The sequence below is a fragment of the Oncorhynchus mykiss genome, chromosome 24 (assembly GCF_057628025.1).
Source record: "Oncorhynchus mykiss isolate SJ-2025 chromosome 24, ASM5762802v1, whole genome shotgun sequence".
NCBI lineage: Eukaryota > Metazoa > Chordata > Actinopteri > Salmoniformes > Salmonidae > Oncorhynchus > Oncorhynchus mykiss.
Genome location: NC_143045.1, coordinates 37,766,699 through 37,782,500, shown reverse-complemented (window position 1 = coordinate 37,782,500; position 15,802 = coordinate 37,766,699). Strand labels below are relative to the sequence as shown.

At 45.1% G+C, this 15,802-nt stretch overlaps 1 protein-coding gene across 3 annotated transcripts in view; it reads right to left on the bottom strand.

The window, feature by feature from the left end:
- LOC110503413 (ventricular zone-expressed PH domain-containing protein) overlaps positions 1-15,802 on the bottom strand; it is a 206,028-nt gene that overhangs the window by 177,464 nt on the left and 12,762 nt on the right. For all 3 annotated transcript variants that reach the window (XM_036962011.2, XM_036962012.2, XM_090218941.1), the window contains exons 2-3: positions 6,689-7,009; positions 3,943-4,158 (exon numbers count right to left, since the gene is read on the bottom strand). In XM_036962011.2, coding sequence (XP_036817906.2) covers positions 3,943-4,158; positions 6,689-6,826 — 354 coding nt within the window. In that variant the 5' untranslated portion in view covers positions 6,827-7,009. The remainder of the gene's footprint in view (positions 1-3,942; positions 4,159-6,688; positions 7,010-15,802) is intronic.

Sequence of the window (15,802 nt, the reverse complement as noted above, 5' to 3'; positions counted from 1 at the left end):
CTCCTGACAGAGCAGGTGCAACTGAGTCAGGTTGGTAGGCCTCCTTGCTCTCACACACTTTTTCAGTTCTACCCATACATTTTCTATAGTATTGAGGTCAGGGCTTTGTGATGGCCACTCCAATACCTTGACTTTGTTGTCCTTAAACCATTTTGCCACAACTTTGGAAGTATGCTTGGGGTCCTTATCCATTTGGAAGACCCATTTGCGACCAAGCTTTAACTTCCTGACTGATGTCTTGAGTTGTTGCTTCAATATATCCACATAATTTTCGCTCCTCATGATGCCATCCAGTTTGTGAAGTGCACCAGCCCCTTCTGCAGCAAAGCACCACCACAACATGATGCTGCCACCCCCGTGCTTCACGGTTGGGATGGTGTTCTTCGGCTTGCAAGCCTCTCCCTTTTTCCTCCAAACATAATGATGGTCATTATGGCCAAACAGTTCCATTTTTGTTTCATCAGACCAGAGGACATTTCTCCAAAAAGTATGATCTTTGTCCCCATGTGCAGTTGCAAACCGTAGTCTGGCTTCTTCCTTGCTGAGCGGCCTTTCAGGTTATGTCGATATAGGACTGGTTTTCCTGTGGATATAGATACTTTTGTACCTGTTTTCTCCAGCATCTTCACAAGGTCCTTTGCTGTTGTTCTGGGATTGATTTGCACTTTTCGCACCAAAGTGCGTTCATCTCTAGGAGACAGAACGGGTCTCCTTCCTGAGCGGTATGACGGCTGCGTGGTCCCATGGTGTTTATACTTGCGTACTATTGTTTGTACCGATGAACGTGGTACCTTCAGGCGTTTGGAAATTGCTCCCAAGGATGAACCAGAAGTATGGAGGTCTATCATTTTTTCTGAGGTCTTGGCTGATTTCATTTGATTTTCCCATGATGTCAAGCAAAGAGGCACTGAGTTTGAAGGAAGGCCTTGAAATACATCCACAGGTACACCTCCAATTGACTCAAATTATGTCAATTAGCCTAACAGAAGTTTCTAAAGCCATGACATCATTTTCTGGAATTTTCCAAGCTGTTTAAAGGCACAGTCAACTTAGTGTATTTAAACTTCTGACTTCTGGAATTGTGATTCAGTGAAATAACCTGTCTGTAAACAATTGTTGGAAAAATTACTTGTGTCATGCACAAAGTAGATGTCCTAACCGACTTGTCGAAACTATAGTTTGTTAACAAGAAATTTGTCAAGTGGTTGAAAAACGAGTCTTAATGACTCCAAACTAAGTGTATGTGAACGTCCGACTTCAACTGTATGTACAGATGAGCAGACAGGTATGATGTTTGTAGGCTGCCTGTGTGCCTATAGCCTATGCCTGCTCTGTGTAGGGGTGGCAGGTAGCCTAGCAGGTAAGAGTGTTGGGCCAGTAACCAAAATGTCGCTGGTTCGCATTCCCAAGCCTACTAGGTATACAATTCTGTCTGTGCCCTTAACTCTAGTTGCTCAGGATAAGAGTGTCTGCTAAATTAATATAATAGTTGTTTGTTTATGTAAATCTTATGACATGTGAAGGTAGGCCTGTTTATACAGGTCATATCTAATGTCACGCTCTGACCTTAGTTCTTTTGTTATGTCTTTGTTTTAGTATGGTCAGGGTGTGAGTTGGGTGGGTTGTCTATGTTACTTTTTCTATGATTTTCTATTTCTGTGTTTGTCCTGGTATGGTTCTCAATCAGAGGCAGCCGTCAATCGTTGTCCCTGATTGAGAACCATATTTAGGGAGCCTGTTTTCTATTGTGTTTCGTGGGTGAATATTTTCTGTCTTTGTGTATGTCACCAGACAGGACTGTTTCGTTTCGTGTCATTCTCGTTTATCGTTTTGTTGTTTTGTTCGAGTATTAGTTTTCATTAAAAGGCATAATGAATACTTACCCACGCTGCACCTTGGTCCTCCTCTCTTTCTCCCACAGACGAACGTTACATCTAAGGTATGTGAGGGTACACACTTTAGTGTTATGCTTGTGTCAGTTACTTGATGTGGAATAGAGTTCCATGTAGTCATGGCTCTATGTAGTACTGTGGAATAGAGTTCCATGTAGTCATGGCTCTATGTAGTACTGTGGAATAGAGTTCCATGTAGTCATGGCTCTATGTAGTACTGTGGAATAGAGTTCCATGTAGTCATGGCTCTATGTAGTACTGTGGAATAGAGTTCCATGTAGTCATGGCTCTATGTAGTACTGTGGAATAGAGTTCCATGTAGTCATGGCTCTATGTGGTACTGTGGAATAGAGTTCCATGTAGTCATGTCTCTGTGTAGTACTGTGGAATAGAGTTCCATGTAGTCATGGCTCTATGTAGTACTGTGGAATAGAGTTCCATGTAGTCATGGCTCTATGTAGTACTGTGGAATAGAGTTCCATGTAGTCATGGCTCTATGTAGTACTGTGGAATAGAGTTCCATGTAGTACTGTGGAATAGAGTTCCATGTAGTCATGGCTCTATGTAGTACTGTGGAATAGAGTTCCATGTAGTCATGTCTCTATGTAGTACTGTGGAATAGAGTTCCATGTAGTCATGGCTCTATGTAGTACTGTGGAATAGAGTTCCATGTAGTCATGGCTCTATGTAGTACTGTGGAATTGAGTTCCATGTAGTCATGGCTCTATGTAGTACTGTGGAATAGAGTTCCATGTAGTCATGGCTCTATGTAGTACTGTGGAATAGAGTTCCATGTAGTCATGGCTCTATGTAGTACTGTGGAATAGAGTTCCATGTAGTCATGGCTCTATGTAGTACTGTGGAATAGAGTTCCATGTAGTCATGGCTCTATGTAGTACTGTGTGCCTCCCATAGTCTGTTCTGGACTTGGGGACTGTGAAGAGACCTCTGGTGGCATGTCTTGTAGGGTACGCATGGGTGTCTGAGCTGTGTGCCAGTAGTTTAGACAGACAGCTTGGTGCATTCAACATGTTAATACATCTCATAAATAAAAGTGCTAGTCGTTTAAACAGTGCTTTCAACATGTCAATACCTCTCACAAATACAAGTAGTGATGAAGTCAATCTCTCCTCGTCAGGAGAGATTGGAATGCATATTATTCTATAATATTATTATTTTGCATCTCTGTGTACATCCAAGGGCCAGCCGTGCTGCCCTGTTCTGAGCCACTTGCAATTTTCCTATGTCCGTCTTTGTGACACTTGACCACACAACCAAACAGCTGTCCGGGTGCGACAAAACTAGAGACTGGAGGACCTGCCTTGCTGATAGTGTTGTTAAGAAGGTAGAAACTAGAGCCTGAAGGACCTGCCTTGCTGATAGTGTTGTTAAGAAGGTAGAAACTAGAGCCTGAAGGACCTGCCTTGCTGATAGTGCTGTTAAGAAGGTAGAAACTAGAGCCTGAAGGACCTGCCTTGCTGATAGTGCTGTTAAGAAGGTAGAAACTAGAGCCTGAAGGACCTGCCTTGCTGATAGTGCTGTTAAGAAGGTAGAGCAGCGCTTTAATTCCCATTTAAAAGTTAACACTATATTACTAATTTCTAGAGTTTTCAACAAAGAAATTAGGTATTTACATTTTATTTAAATGAAGGTTTTTAAATTGAATTTAGGCTAAACTTTTTTCCTTCTTGATTTGGGACATTGGAGGTACAGACTGTGTTTTGCGAAACAGGTTTGTGTAGTTATTGCTATTGAAGGTTCTACTGTAGCCCCCTGTTACATTTGGTAATAGAGTGTGGAACAAAAGCTGTTTTTCACGGTGACGGCGATGAGCACCCTTCATTTAAAAAATAAATGATAGTGTATAAGACAATGATTCTATACGGGATCAAAGGCTCACTTTGAGATGTTGGGATGTGTCAACAAAAACATATATGAAACGGCGAGTGACGCAGCTGTATCAAGTTGGGTGGGAGCGTTTGGACACAGTATATATCCCAGATGTGCCTGAATGGATTCATTGAGTCTGAAACAAAGTAGTGTAGTGTACCTGCAGTATACAGCTGGTGATGTCGGAGGCTATCTTGGCATGGGGTGTGTCTTCGTCTTTGCCCTGGGGGGTGAGGTTGTGTTCCAGACAGGACTCCCACAGACTCACTAACGCCCCCCCATGGCGCTCGATGGACCTCGTCTCCCTGATCGCCGTGGTGATGCGCGTGATGCAGATCTCCACCACCGCCTGGTCATTGTCATTGGTCAGGTAGTCCTGCAGCCAGCCAATCAGAGGCGAAATGAGTCCGAAACAGCCAATCAGGATCAAGAAACAATGAGAAAAGAGCATGTTTGTTTTTAATATAGTTTCAAATGTAGTCTGTCTAACACAGATCCAAGCCTCAGGGCTGCAAGAGCTTTTGCTCTTAGTTTTCTCTTGACACTCAAAGGAAAAATACTCTTTAACTTTTTCCATGTTGAGGTGGAAATGTTCAGACATTCAAACTATGACCCCATCTAGACCGTGTCTGAATACGCTGGCCCCATCTAGACCGTGTCTGAATACGCTGGCCCCATCTAGAACCCATCTAGACCGTGTCTGAATACGCTGGCCCCATCTAGAACCCATCTAGACCGTGTCTGAATACGCTGGCCCCATCTAGACCGTGTCTGAATACGCTGGCCCCATCTAGACAGTGTCTGAATACGCTGGCCCCATCTAGACCGTGTCTGAATACGCTGGCCCCATCTAGACAGTGTCTGAATACGCTGGCCCCATCTAGAACCCATCTAGACCGTGTCTGAATACGCTGCCCCATCTAGAACCCATCTAGACCGTGTCTGAATGAGCTGGCCCCATCTAGACCATGTCTGAATGAGCTGGCCCCATCTAGACAGTGTCTGAATGAGCTGGCCCCATCTAGACTGTGTCTGAATACGCTGGCCCCGTCTAGACCGTGTCTGAATGAGCTGGCCCCATCTAGACCGTGTCTGAATACGCTGGCCCCATCTAGACAGTGTCTGAATGAGCTGGCCCCATCTAGACAGTGTCTGAATACGCTGGCCCCATCTAGACAGTGTCTGAATACGCTGGCCACATCTAGACAGTGTCTGAATGAGCTGGCCCCATCTAGAACCCATCTAGACCGTGTCTGAATAAGCTGACCCCATCTAGACCCCATCTAGACCATGTCTGAATGAGCTGACCCCATCTAGACCCCATCTAGACCGTGTCTGAATAAGCTGACCCCATCTAGACCCCATCTAGACAGTGTCTGAATGAGCTGGCCCCATCTAGACCCCATCTAGACCGTGTCTGAATAAGCTGGCCCCATCTAGACCGTGTCTGAATAAGCTGGCCCCATCTAGACCGTGTCTGAATACGCTGGCCCCATCTAGACCCCATCTAGACCGTGTCTGAATAAGCTGGCCCCATCTAGACAGTGTCTGAATAAGCTGGCCCCATCTAGACCGTGTCTGAATAAGCTGACCCCATCTAGACCGTGTCTGAATGAGCTGGCCACATCTAGACCCCATCTAGACAGTGTCTGAATGAGCTGGCCCCATCTAGACCGTGTCTGAATGAGCTGACCCCATCTAGACCGTGTCTGAATAAGCTGACCCCATCTAGACCCCATCTAGACTGTGTCTGAATAAGCTGACCCCATCTAGACCCCATCTAGACCCCATCTAGACCGTGTCTGAATAAGCTGACCCCATCTAGACCCCATCTAGAACCCATCTAGACCGTGTCTGAATGAGCTGGCCCCATCTAGACCGTGTCTGAATGAGCTGGCCCCATCTAGACCGTGTCTGAATGAGCTGGCCCCATCTAGACCGTGTCTGAATGAGCTGGCCCCATCTAGACCGTGTCTGAATTAGCTGGCCCCATCTAGACCATGTCTGAATGAGCTGGCCCCATCTAGACCGTGTCTGAATGAGCTGGCCCCATCTAGACCGTGTCTGAATGAGCTGGCCCCATCTAGACCGTGTCTGAATGAGCTGGCCCCATCTAGACCATGTCTGAATGAGCTGGCCCCATCTAGACCGTGTCTGAATGAGCTGGCCCCATCTAGACCGTGTCTGAATGAGCTGGCCCCATCTAGACCGTGTCTGAATGAGCTGGCCCCATCTAGACCATGTCTGAATGAGCTGGCCCCATCTAGACCGTGTCTGAATGAGCTGGCCCCATCTAGACCATGTCTGAATGAGCTGGCCCCATCTAGACCGTGTCTGAATGAGCTGGCCCCATCTAGACCATGTCTGAATGAGCTGGCCCCATCTAGACCGTGTCTGAATGAGCTGGCCCCATCTAGACCATGTCTGAATGAGCTGGCCCCATCTAGACCGTGTCTGAATGAGCTGGCCCCATCTAGACCGTGTCTGAATGAGCTGGCCCCATCTAGACCGTGTCTGAATGAGCTGGCCCCATCTAGACCGTGTCTGAATGAGCTGGCCCCATCTAGACCGTGAGGCGTTGGGTTACATTCAGCTGCAGACTCGTTCATTCTTTAGTTAAATGATGACTGAGAGACTGACTGTGTTGGATGGGAAATGAGGAGGGATAGGCATCATATCAGATCTGTTTTCAGTGAACAGTCCCAAGAGACACACCTGCCATAAGCAGTGTGTGTGTGTGTGTGTGTGTGTGTGTGTGTTTGCCTATGCATGGCTGTGCATGTTTGTGTGCATGCATGCATAGGAAACTTACAAGAGAGCAATAGATACCTTTGACCTCCTCTAGTACATCAAAGACACTGTCATGTATTTGTGTGTGAATGGATGGGTATGTAAGGGGTACTCACAGGAGAGCAGGAGATAGCCTTGATTTCCTCCAGGGCCTGTGAGAGACAGTCCTCTATCTCAGAGTCTTCTAGGGAGAAGAGGTCTCCAGCCCGCGACAGGTCCCTCTGGCCGAGAACCAGGCCAAACAGCTGGTGCATGATGTCTCTGCTTCACTCTGGCCTGCTTCGGGCCCACCTCAGCCTGGTCTGGTCCACGTCAGGCCTGCTTAGGCCTGGTTTGACCCACACTCACTCTGGGCCAACCTGGGGCCAGAAGTTGCTATGGAGACAGGGCATGGTCCCTGAAGGTGGTGGGGTGATGACCTCATACACATTAGACCCCTGAGAAAGAAAGACAAAAATGGAGACAAATTTGACCCCAATAACTACCGTGGAATATGCGTCAACAGTAACCTTGGGAAAATCCTCTGCATTATCATTAACAGCAGACTCGTACATTTCCTCAATGAAAACAATGTACTGAGCAAATGTCAAATTGGCTTTTTACCCATTTACAGTACGACAGACCACATATTCCCCCTGCTTTGAACAAACAAACCAAAACAAAGGCAAAGTCTTCTCATGCTTTGTTGATTTCAAAAAAGCTTTTGACACAATTTGGCATGAGGGTCTGCTATACAAACTGATGGAAAGTGGAGTTGGTTGAAAAACATACAACTTTAGAAAATCCATCTACACCAACAACAAGTGTGTAGTTGGCAAAAAACACATATACCACACCCTACTAGAATCTGAAGTCAAATGTCTACTGTTTGCTGATGATCTGGTGCTTCTGTCACCAACCAAGGAGGGCCTACAGCAGCACCTAGATCTTCTGCACAGATTCTGTAAGACCTGGGCCCTGACAGACCTGGGCCCTGACAGACCTGGGCCCTGACAGACCTGGGCCCTGACAGACCTGGGCCCTGACAGTAAATCTCAGTAAGACAAAAAATAATGCTGTTCCAAAAAATGTCCACTTGCCAGGACCACAAATACAACTTCCAAATAGACACTGTTGCCCTAGAGCACACAAAAAAACTATACATACCTCGGCCTAAACATCAGCGCCACAGGTAACTTCCACAAAGCTGTGAACGAGCTGAGAGACAAGGCAAGAAGGGCCTTCTATGCCATCGAAGGGAACATAAAATTCGACATACCAATTAGGATCTGGCTAAAAATATTTGTATAACCCAATGCCCTATATGGTTGTGAGGTCTGGGGTCCGCTCACCAACGAAGAATTCACAAAATGGGACAAACACCAAATTGAGACTCTCCATGCAAAATTCTGCAAAAATATCCTTTGTGTCCAACACCAAATAATGCATGCAGAGCAGAATTAGGCCGATACCCATTAATTATCAAAATCCAGAAAAGAGCTGTTAAATTCTACAACCACCTAAAAGGAAGCAATTCCCAAACCTTCCATAACAAAGCCATCACCTACAGAGAAATTAACCTGGAGAAGAGTCCCCCAAGCAAGCTGGTCCTGGGGCTCTGTTCACAAACACAAACACACCCCACAGAGCCCCAGGACAGCAGCACAATTAGACCCAACCAAATCATGAGAAAACAAAAAGATAATTACTTGACACATTGGAAAGAATTAACAAAAAAACAGAGCAAACTAGAATGCTATTTGGCCCTAAACAGAGAGTACACAGCGGCAGAATACCTGACCACTGTGACTGACCCAAACTTAAGGAAAGCTTTGACTATGTACAGACTCAGTGACCATAGACTTGATATTGAGAAAGGCCGCCGTAGGCAGACATGGCTCTCAAGAGAAGACAGGCTATGTGCTCACTGCCCACAAAATGAGATGGAAACTGAGCTGCACTCCCTAACCTCCTGCCAAATGTATGACCATATTAGAGAGACATATTTCCCTCAGATTACACAGACCCACAAAGAATGTGAAAAACAAACTTTTGATGAACTCCCATGTCTACTGGGTGAAATACCACAGTGTGCCATCACAGCAGCAAGATTTGTGACCTGTTGCCACAAGAAAAGGACAACCAGTGAAGAACAAACACCATTGTAAATATAACCCATATTTATTTTCCCTTTTGTACTATTTTCACAAAATATGACATTTGAAATGTCTTTATTATTTTGGTACTTTTGTGACTGTAATGTTTCCTGTTAATTTCTTAATGTTTATCATTTGTTTTATCTATTTTACTTGCTTTGGAAATAGAGAGAGAGAGAGAGAGAGAGAGAGAGAGAGAGAGAGAGAGAGAGAGAGAGAGAGAGAGAGAGAGAGAGAGAGAGAGAGAGAGAGAGAGAGAGAGAGAGAGAGAGAGAGAGAGAGAGACTACTGTTTAAATACAGTGTGGGGAGAACCATCACTCCACTTGTCCTCTTCTCACATCTCTGCTCTGTAGTTCTACAGGTGTAGTTAATGAAGTTACACTCATCACAAATTAACTTCCCACCACACTAATGTGTGACACATTAAGGGGCACTCCACTCACAGCTGTATACTGCTGGCCAAGGACAAACACCACCACATATCAGCACAGCAGAGGAGACGGCTGCATGAATGAATGTGTGGGAGGCTCCCAGGACCTGTGAGATTCCTCATTTAAAACATGAACCATTTTACCCCCCTCGCCTGGGCTCCTCCGGCCCTCTCTGGAAATATTAACACTCAGAGAGGCGCGGGGGGGGGGGGGGGGGGGGGGGGTGTATCCATACTAGATGTACTGTACACACAGGGGTCAGGGACAATGGATTACTGATTATTCAGACTATGTGTTAATAGATACGGACACAAGAACATACGCAAAAAAAAAATATATAAATTAGTTTTTGGGGCAGAATTTCTGAAATCCTGTATTGAGTGTTTTACTACAGTGAATAACTAGTAAACGGGGAGGAGACTACAGTTCACCATCCAATCAAATTCCAGAGTCCACGGCAACACAGCGCCGGGATACGGAGGCGAGAATGCTCATTGGCCAGTTCTGAATCCAAACACCCAAACAGCCATCAATACAGAGGGAGGTGTTGGCTTTGTCTCCCCTGGCAGTAAGGATGGGGCTGGATACATGGATATCTCACTGTGACACCATTAGAGTACCAATAATCAAAGTGGTAATTTATCACCTGCGATGAGACTAGGTGCTAGGTGTGTGGGGAAAGTAGAGAGAGAGAGAGAGAGAGAGAGAGAGAGAGAGAGAGAGAGAGAGAGAGAGAAAAAGAGATTAAGAGGAAGAGAAAGAGAGACAGAATTAACAAACAAAAACTGAGCAAACTAGAATGCTATTTGGCCCTAAACAGAGATTACACAGTGGCAGAATACCTGACCGCTGTGACTGACCCAAACTTAAAGAAAGCTTTGACTATATACAGACTCAGTGAGCATAGCCTTGCTATTGAGAAAGGCCAAGGAAGGCAGACATGGCTCTCAAGAGAAGACAGGCTATGTGCACACTGCCCACAAAATGAGGTGGAAACTGAGCTGCACTTCCTAACCTCCTGCCAAATGTTTGATGATATTAGAGACACATATTTCCCTCAGATTACACAAACCCACAAAGAATTAGAAAACAAACCCAATTTTGATAAACTCTCATATCTACTGGGTGAAATGCCACAATGTGCCATCACAACACTGCCATCACAACACTGTGCCATCACAACACTGTGACATCACAACACTGTGACATCACAACACTGTGCCATCACAACACTGTGACAGTGACATCACAACACTGTGACATCACAACACTGTGACATCACAACACTGTGCCATCACAACACTGTGCCATCACAACACTGTGCCATCACAACACTGTGACATCACAACACTGTGACATCACAACACTGTGCCATCACAACACTGTGACATCACAACACTGTGCATCACAACACTGTGCCATCACAACACTGTGACAGTGACATCACAACACTGTGACATCACAACACTGTGCCATCACAACACTGTGACATCACAACACTGTGACATCACAACACTGTGACATCACAACACTGTGACATCACAACACTGTGACATCACAACACTGTGCCATCACAACACTGTGACAGTGACATCACAACACTGTGACATCACAACACTGTGACATCACAACACTGTGCCATCACAACACTGTGACATCACAACACTGTGACATCACAACACTGTGACATCACAACACTGTGCCATCACAACACTGTGACATCACAACACTGTGCCATCACAACACTGTGCCATCACAACACTGTGACATCACAACACTGTGACATCACAACACTGTGACAGTGACATCACAACACTGTGACATCACAACACTGTGCCATCACAACACTGTGCCATCACAACACTGTGACATCACAACACTGTGACATCACAACACTGTGACAGTGACAACACTGTGACATCACAACACTGTGACAGTGACAACACTGTGCCATCACAACACTGTGACATCACAACACTGTGACATCACAACACTGTGACATCACCATAATATGACATTTGAAATGTCTATATTCCTTTGAATCTTTTGTGAGTGTAATGATTATGTTAATTTTGGATTTGTTTATTATCTATTTCTCTTGTGTTGTCAATCTAAACATACATTTCACATGCCAATAAATTAATTGAATTGAAAATTGAGAGAGATACATACAAACAGAAAGAGACAGAGAGAGATGAAGAACGAGAAAGAGTGACAGAGGTAGACAGAGGTAGACAGAGACAGAGGGAAAGAGAGAGACAGAAATAGACGGAGACAGAGGGAAAGAGAGAGACAGAGAAATAGAGAGATACAGAAATAGACAGACAGAGGGAAAGAGAGAGACAGAAATAGACGGAGACAGAGGGAAAGAGAGAGAGAGAAATAGAGAGAGACAGAAATAGACAGAGACAGAGGGAAAGAGAGAGACAGAAATAGACAGAGGGAAAGAGAGAGACAAAGAAATAGAGAGACAGAAATAGACAGAGACAGAGGGAAAGAGAGAGAGAGAAATAGACAGAGACAGAGGGAAAGAGAGAGACAGAAATAGACAGAGACAGAGGGAAAGAGAGAGACAGAAATAGACAGAGGGAAAGAGAGAGACAAAGAAATAGAGAGACAGAAATAGACAGAGAGGGAAAGAGAGAGAGAGAAATAGACAGAGACAGAGGGAAAGAGAGAGACAGAAATAGACAGAGACAGAGTCAGAGAGAGACAGAAATAGACAGAGACAGAGGGAAAGAGAGAGACAGAAATAGACAGAGACAGAGGGAAAGAGAGAGACAGAAATAGACAGAGGGAAAGAGAGAGACAAAGAAATAGAGAGACAGAAATAGACAGAGAGGGAAAGAGAGAGAGAGAAATAGACAGAGACAGAGGGAAAGAGAGAGACAGAAATAGACAGAGACAGAGTCAGAGAGAGACAGAAATAGACAGAGACAGAGGGAAAGAGAGAGACAGAAAGAGACAGAGAGACAGAGGGAAAGAGAGAGACAGAAAGAGACAGAGACAGAGAGAAAGCGACAGAGACAGAGGGAAAGAGAGACAGAACGAGACAGACAGAGAGAAAGAGAGAGACAGAAATAGACAGAGACAGAGGGAAAGAGAGAGACAGAGAGACCGAGAGAAAGAGAGAGACATAAATAGACAGAGAGACAGATGGAAAGAGAGACAGAGGCACATAAAGAGAGAAAGAGACAGAGAGAGATGGATAGTATTTCAGTGTCCTGAATTCCTGGTGTAACCTGCAGACCCCTCACACACTGAGCTTCCATTATTCCACCTGAATGCCCTCTGTCTGCACTAAATACACACATACACACACACACACACACACACACACACACACACACACACACACACAGGGTGAGCAGTGTGACTGAAATAGTTCTGACAGCAGACTATAACACACAGCCCCAGACTATAACACACAGTCCCAGACTATAACACACACAGTCCAGACTATAACACACAGCCCCAGACTATAACACACACAGCCCCAGACTATAAACACAGCCCCAGACTATAACACACAGCCCCAGACTATAACACACAGCCCCAGACTATAACACACAGCCCCAGACTATAACACACACAGCCCCAGACTATAACACACAGCCCCAGACTATAACACACAGCCCCAGACTATAACACACAGCCCCAGACTATAACACACAGCCCCAGACTATAACACACACAGCCCCAGACTATAACACACAGCCCCAGACTATAACACACAGCCTCAGACTATAACACACACAGTCCCAGACTATAACACACAGCCTCAGACTATAACACACAGCCCCAGACTATAACACACAGCCCCAGACTATAACACACAGCCCCAGACTATAACACACAGCCCCAGACTATAACACACAGCCCCAGACTATAACACACAGCCCCAGACTATAACACACAGCCCCAGACTATAACACACACAGTCCCAGACTATAACACACAGCCTCAGACTATAACACACAGCCCCAGACTATAACACACAGCCCCAGACTATAACACACACAGTCCCAGACTATAACACACAGCCTCAGACTATAACACACACAGTCCCAGACTATAACACAAAGTCCCAGACTATAACACACACAGCCCTAGACTATAACACACAGCCCCAGACTATAACACACACAGCCCTAGACTATAACACACAGCCCCAGATTATAACACACACAACCCCAGAACTCATCACACACTTGTATATTTGGTACAGTATAATTGAAATATCCCACATAAGAAACAACATGGTTGTCTGGTATTTGTGCGTTGTGGTTGACCAGTCAGTTCTTTGTGTGTAAGAGTAGAGAAAAACAGGCCTGAGGAATTCAGCTCTCAAACAATCAGCTAGCTACTATTAATCACCCGGCTACAGATCAGCGAGCTCAGGAATGCAGGCTTTAAACACACACACACACACACACACACACACACACATTGAGACACGTGTGAAAGAGAGGCTGGACACAGGCAGGCGACTGTGCATTAGCTCCAGAGGGACCCCTGTGTGCTCCCCAGCCCTAGCCCAGGGAGAGTGGTCCTGAGTGAGGCACTAGGTGAGGGGTGACGGGGCATTGGAGGTCTGGTGCTAGGGTAGGGGGTATGTCAGGGCAAAAGAGAGAGAGAGAGAAAGAACACTGGTCCTTTTGTGTGCTCTATACGCGAACCCCCCCCCCCCCCTCCCCATCTCTGTCTCAGTGCCCACTCAGCCCTGTGTCTCTGTGATATGCACCTGCTGAATAACCCTCCCTTCCTTCTCTACCATCCATAGACAGGAGGACAAGAGAGGGAAACACTCCTTGGTAGAACCCCCTGTTTTCCTCCAATCTTTCTTCCATCCTAAAGCTCCCTTCTTGAAGTCAGAGAAGTGTGAAATCTGACTGTGAATACCAGCCCCAAACAGTAAATGAATGCCCATTGCACAGCTTCACAACACACTCACTCACACTCTTATTTATGCACATAATTACGGTGTGGCTTTGTGACATGGGGCAGTGAGAGAGAGGGGGTCGAGGGAGGGAGCTGAGACTCCATTCCAGGGTTGGTTTACACTGTTTGGATTACAGAACTTTCACTCAACTAAAAGAATGAAACCAGATAAATAGTCACTTTCCCACCCATTTGAATAGCTCTCCTGGTAATCATTCTAGAATCAGAATGTCTATCATTCTACCTATTTGAATAGATCTACTGGTAATCATTCTAGAATCAGAATGTCTATCATTCTACCTATTTTAATAGATCTACTGGTAATCATTCTAGAATCAGAATGTCTATCATTCTACCTATTTTAATAGATCTACTGGTAATCATTCTAGAATCAGAATGTCTATCATTCTACCTATTTTAATATATCTACTGGTAATCATTCTAGAATCAGAATGTCTATCATTCTACCTATTTTAATATATCTACTGGTAATCATTCTAGAATCAGAATGTCTATCATTCTACCTATTTTAATATATCTACTGGTAATCATTCTAGAATCAGAATGTCTATCATGCTACCTATTTTAATATATCTACTGGTAATCATTCTAGAATCAGAATGTCTATCATGCTACCTATTTTAATATATCTACTGGTAATAATTCTAGAATCAGAATGTCTCCTACATGGGAATTACAGGGGTATAACAGGGACACTACTGGGACACTACTGGGGTATTACAGGGGTATAAAACGGGTATAACAGCGGTATTACAGGGGTATTACAGGGGTATAACAGGGACACTACAGGGGTATAACAGGGGTATTGCAGGGATACTACAGGGGTATTACAGGGATACTACAGGGATACTACATGGGTATAACAGGGGTATTACAGGGATACTACAGGGGTATTACAGGGGTATTACAGGGATACTACAGGGGTACTACAGTGGTATTACAGGGATACTACAGGGGTATTACAGGGGTATAACAGGGGTATTTCAGGGGTACTACAGGGATACTACAGGAGTATTACAGGGGTACTACAGGGATACTACAGGAGTATTACAGGGATACTACAGGGGTATATCAGGGGTACAACAGGGATACTGCAGGGGTATTACAGGGATACTACAGGGATACTACAGGGGTATTACAGGGATACTACAGGGGGATTACAGGGATATTACAGGGGTATAACAGGGATACTACAGGGATACTACAGGGGTATAACAGGGATACTACAGGGATACTACAAGGGTATAACAGGGGTACTACAGGGGTATTACAGGGGTACTACAGGGATACAACAGGTGTATAACAGGGGTGCTACAGGGATACAACAGGGGTATAACAGGGATACTACAGGGGTATAACAGGGGTCCTACTTGGATACTACAGGTGTATAACGGGATACTACAGGGATACTACAGGGGTACAACAGGGGTATTTCAGGGGTATTACAGGGGTATTACGGGGATACTACAGGGGTATAACAGGGGTCCTACTTGGATACTACAGGGGTATAACAGGGGTACTACAGGGATACTACAGGGGAATAACAGGGGTATTACAGGGGTACTACAGGGGTACTACAGGGGTATAACAGGGATGAAACAGGGGTATAACAGGGGTACTACAGGGGTACTACAGGGATACTACAGGGGTATTACAGGGGTATAACAGGGGTATTACAGGGGTACTACAGGGGTATAACA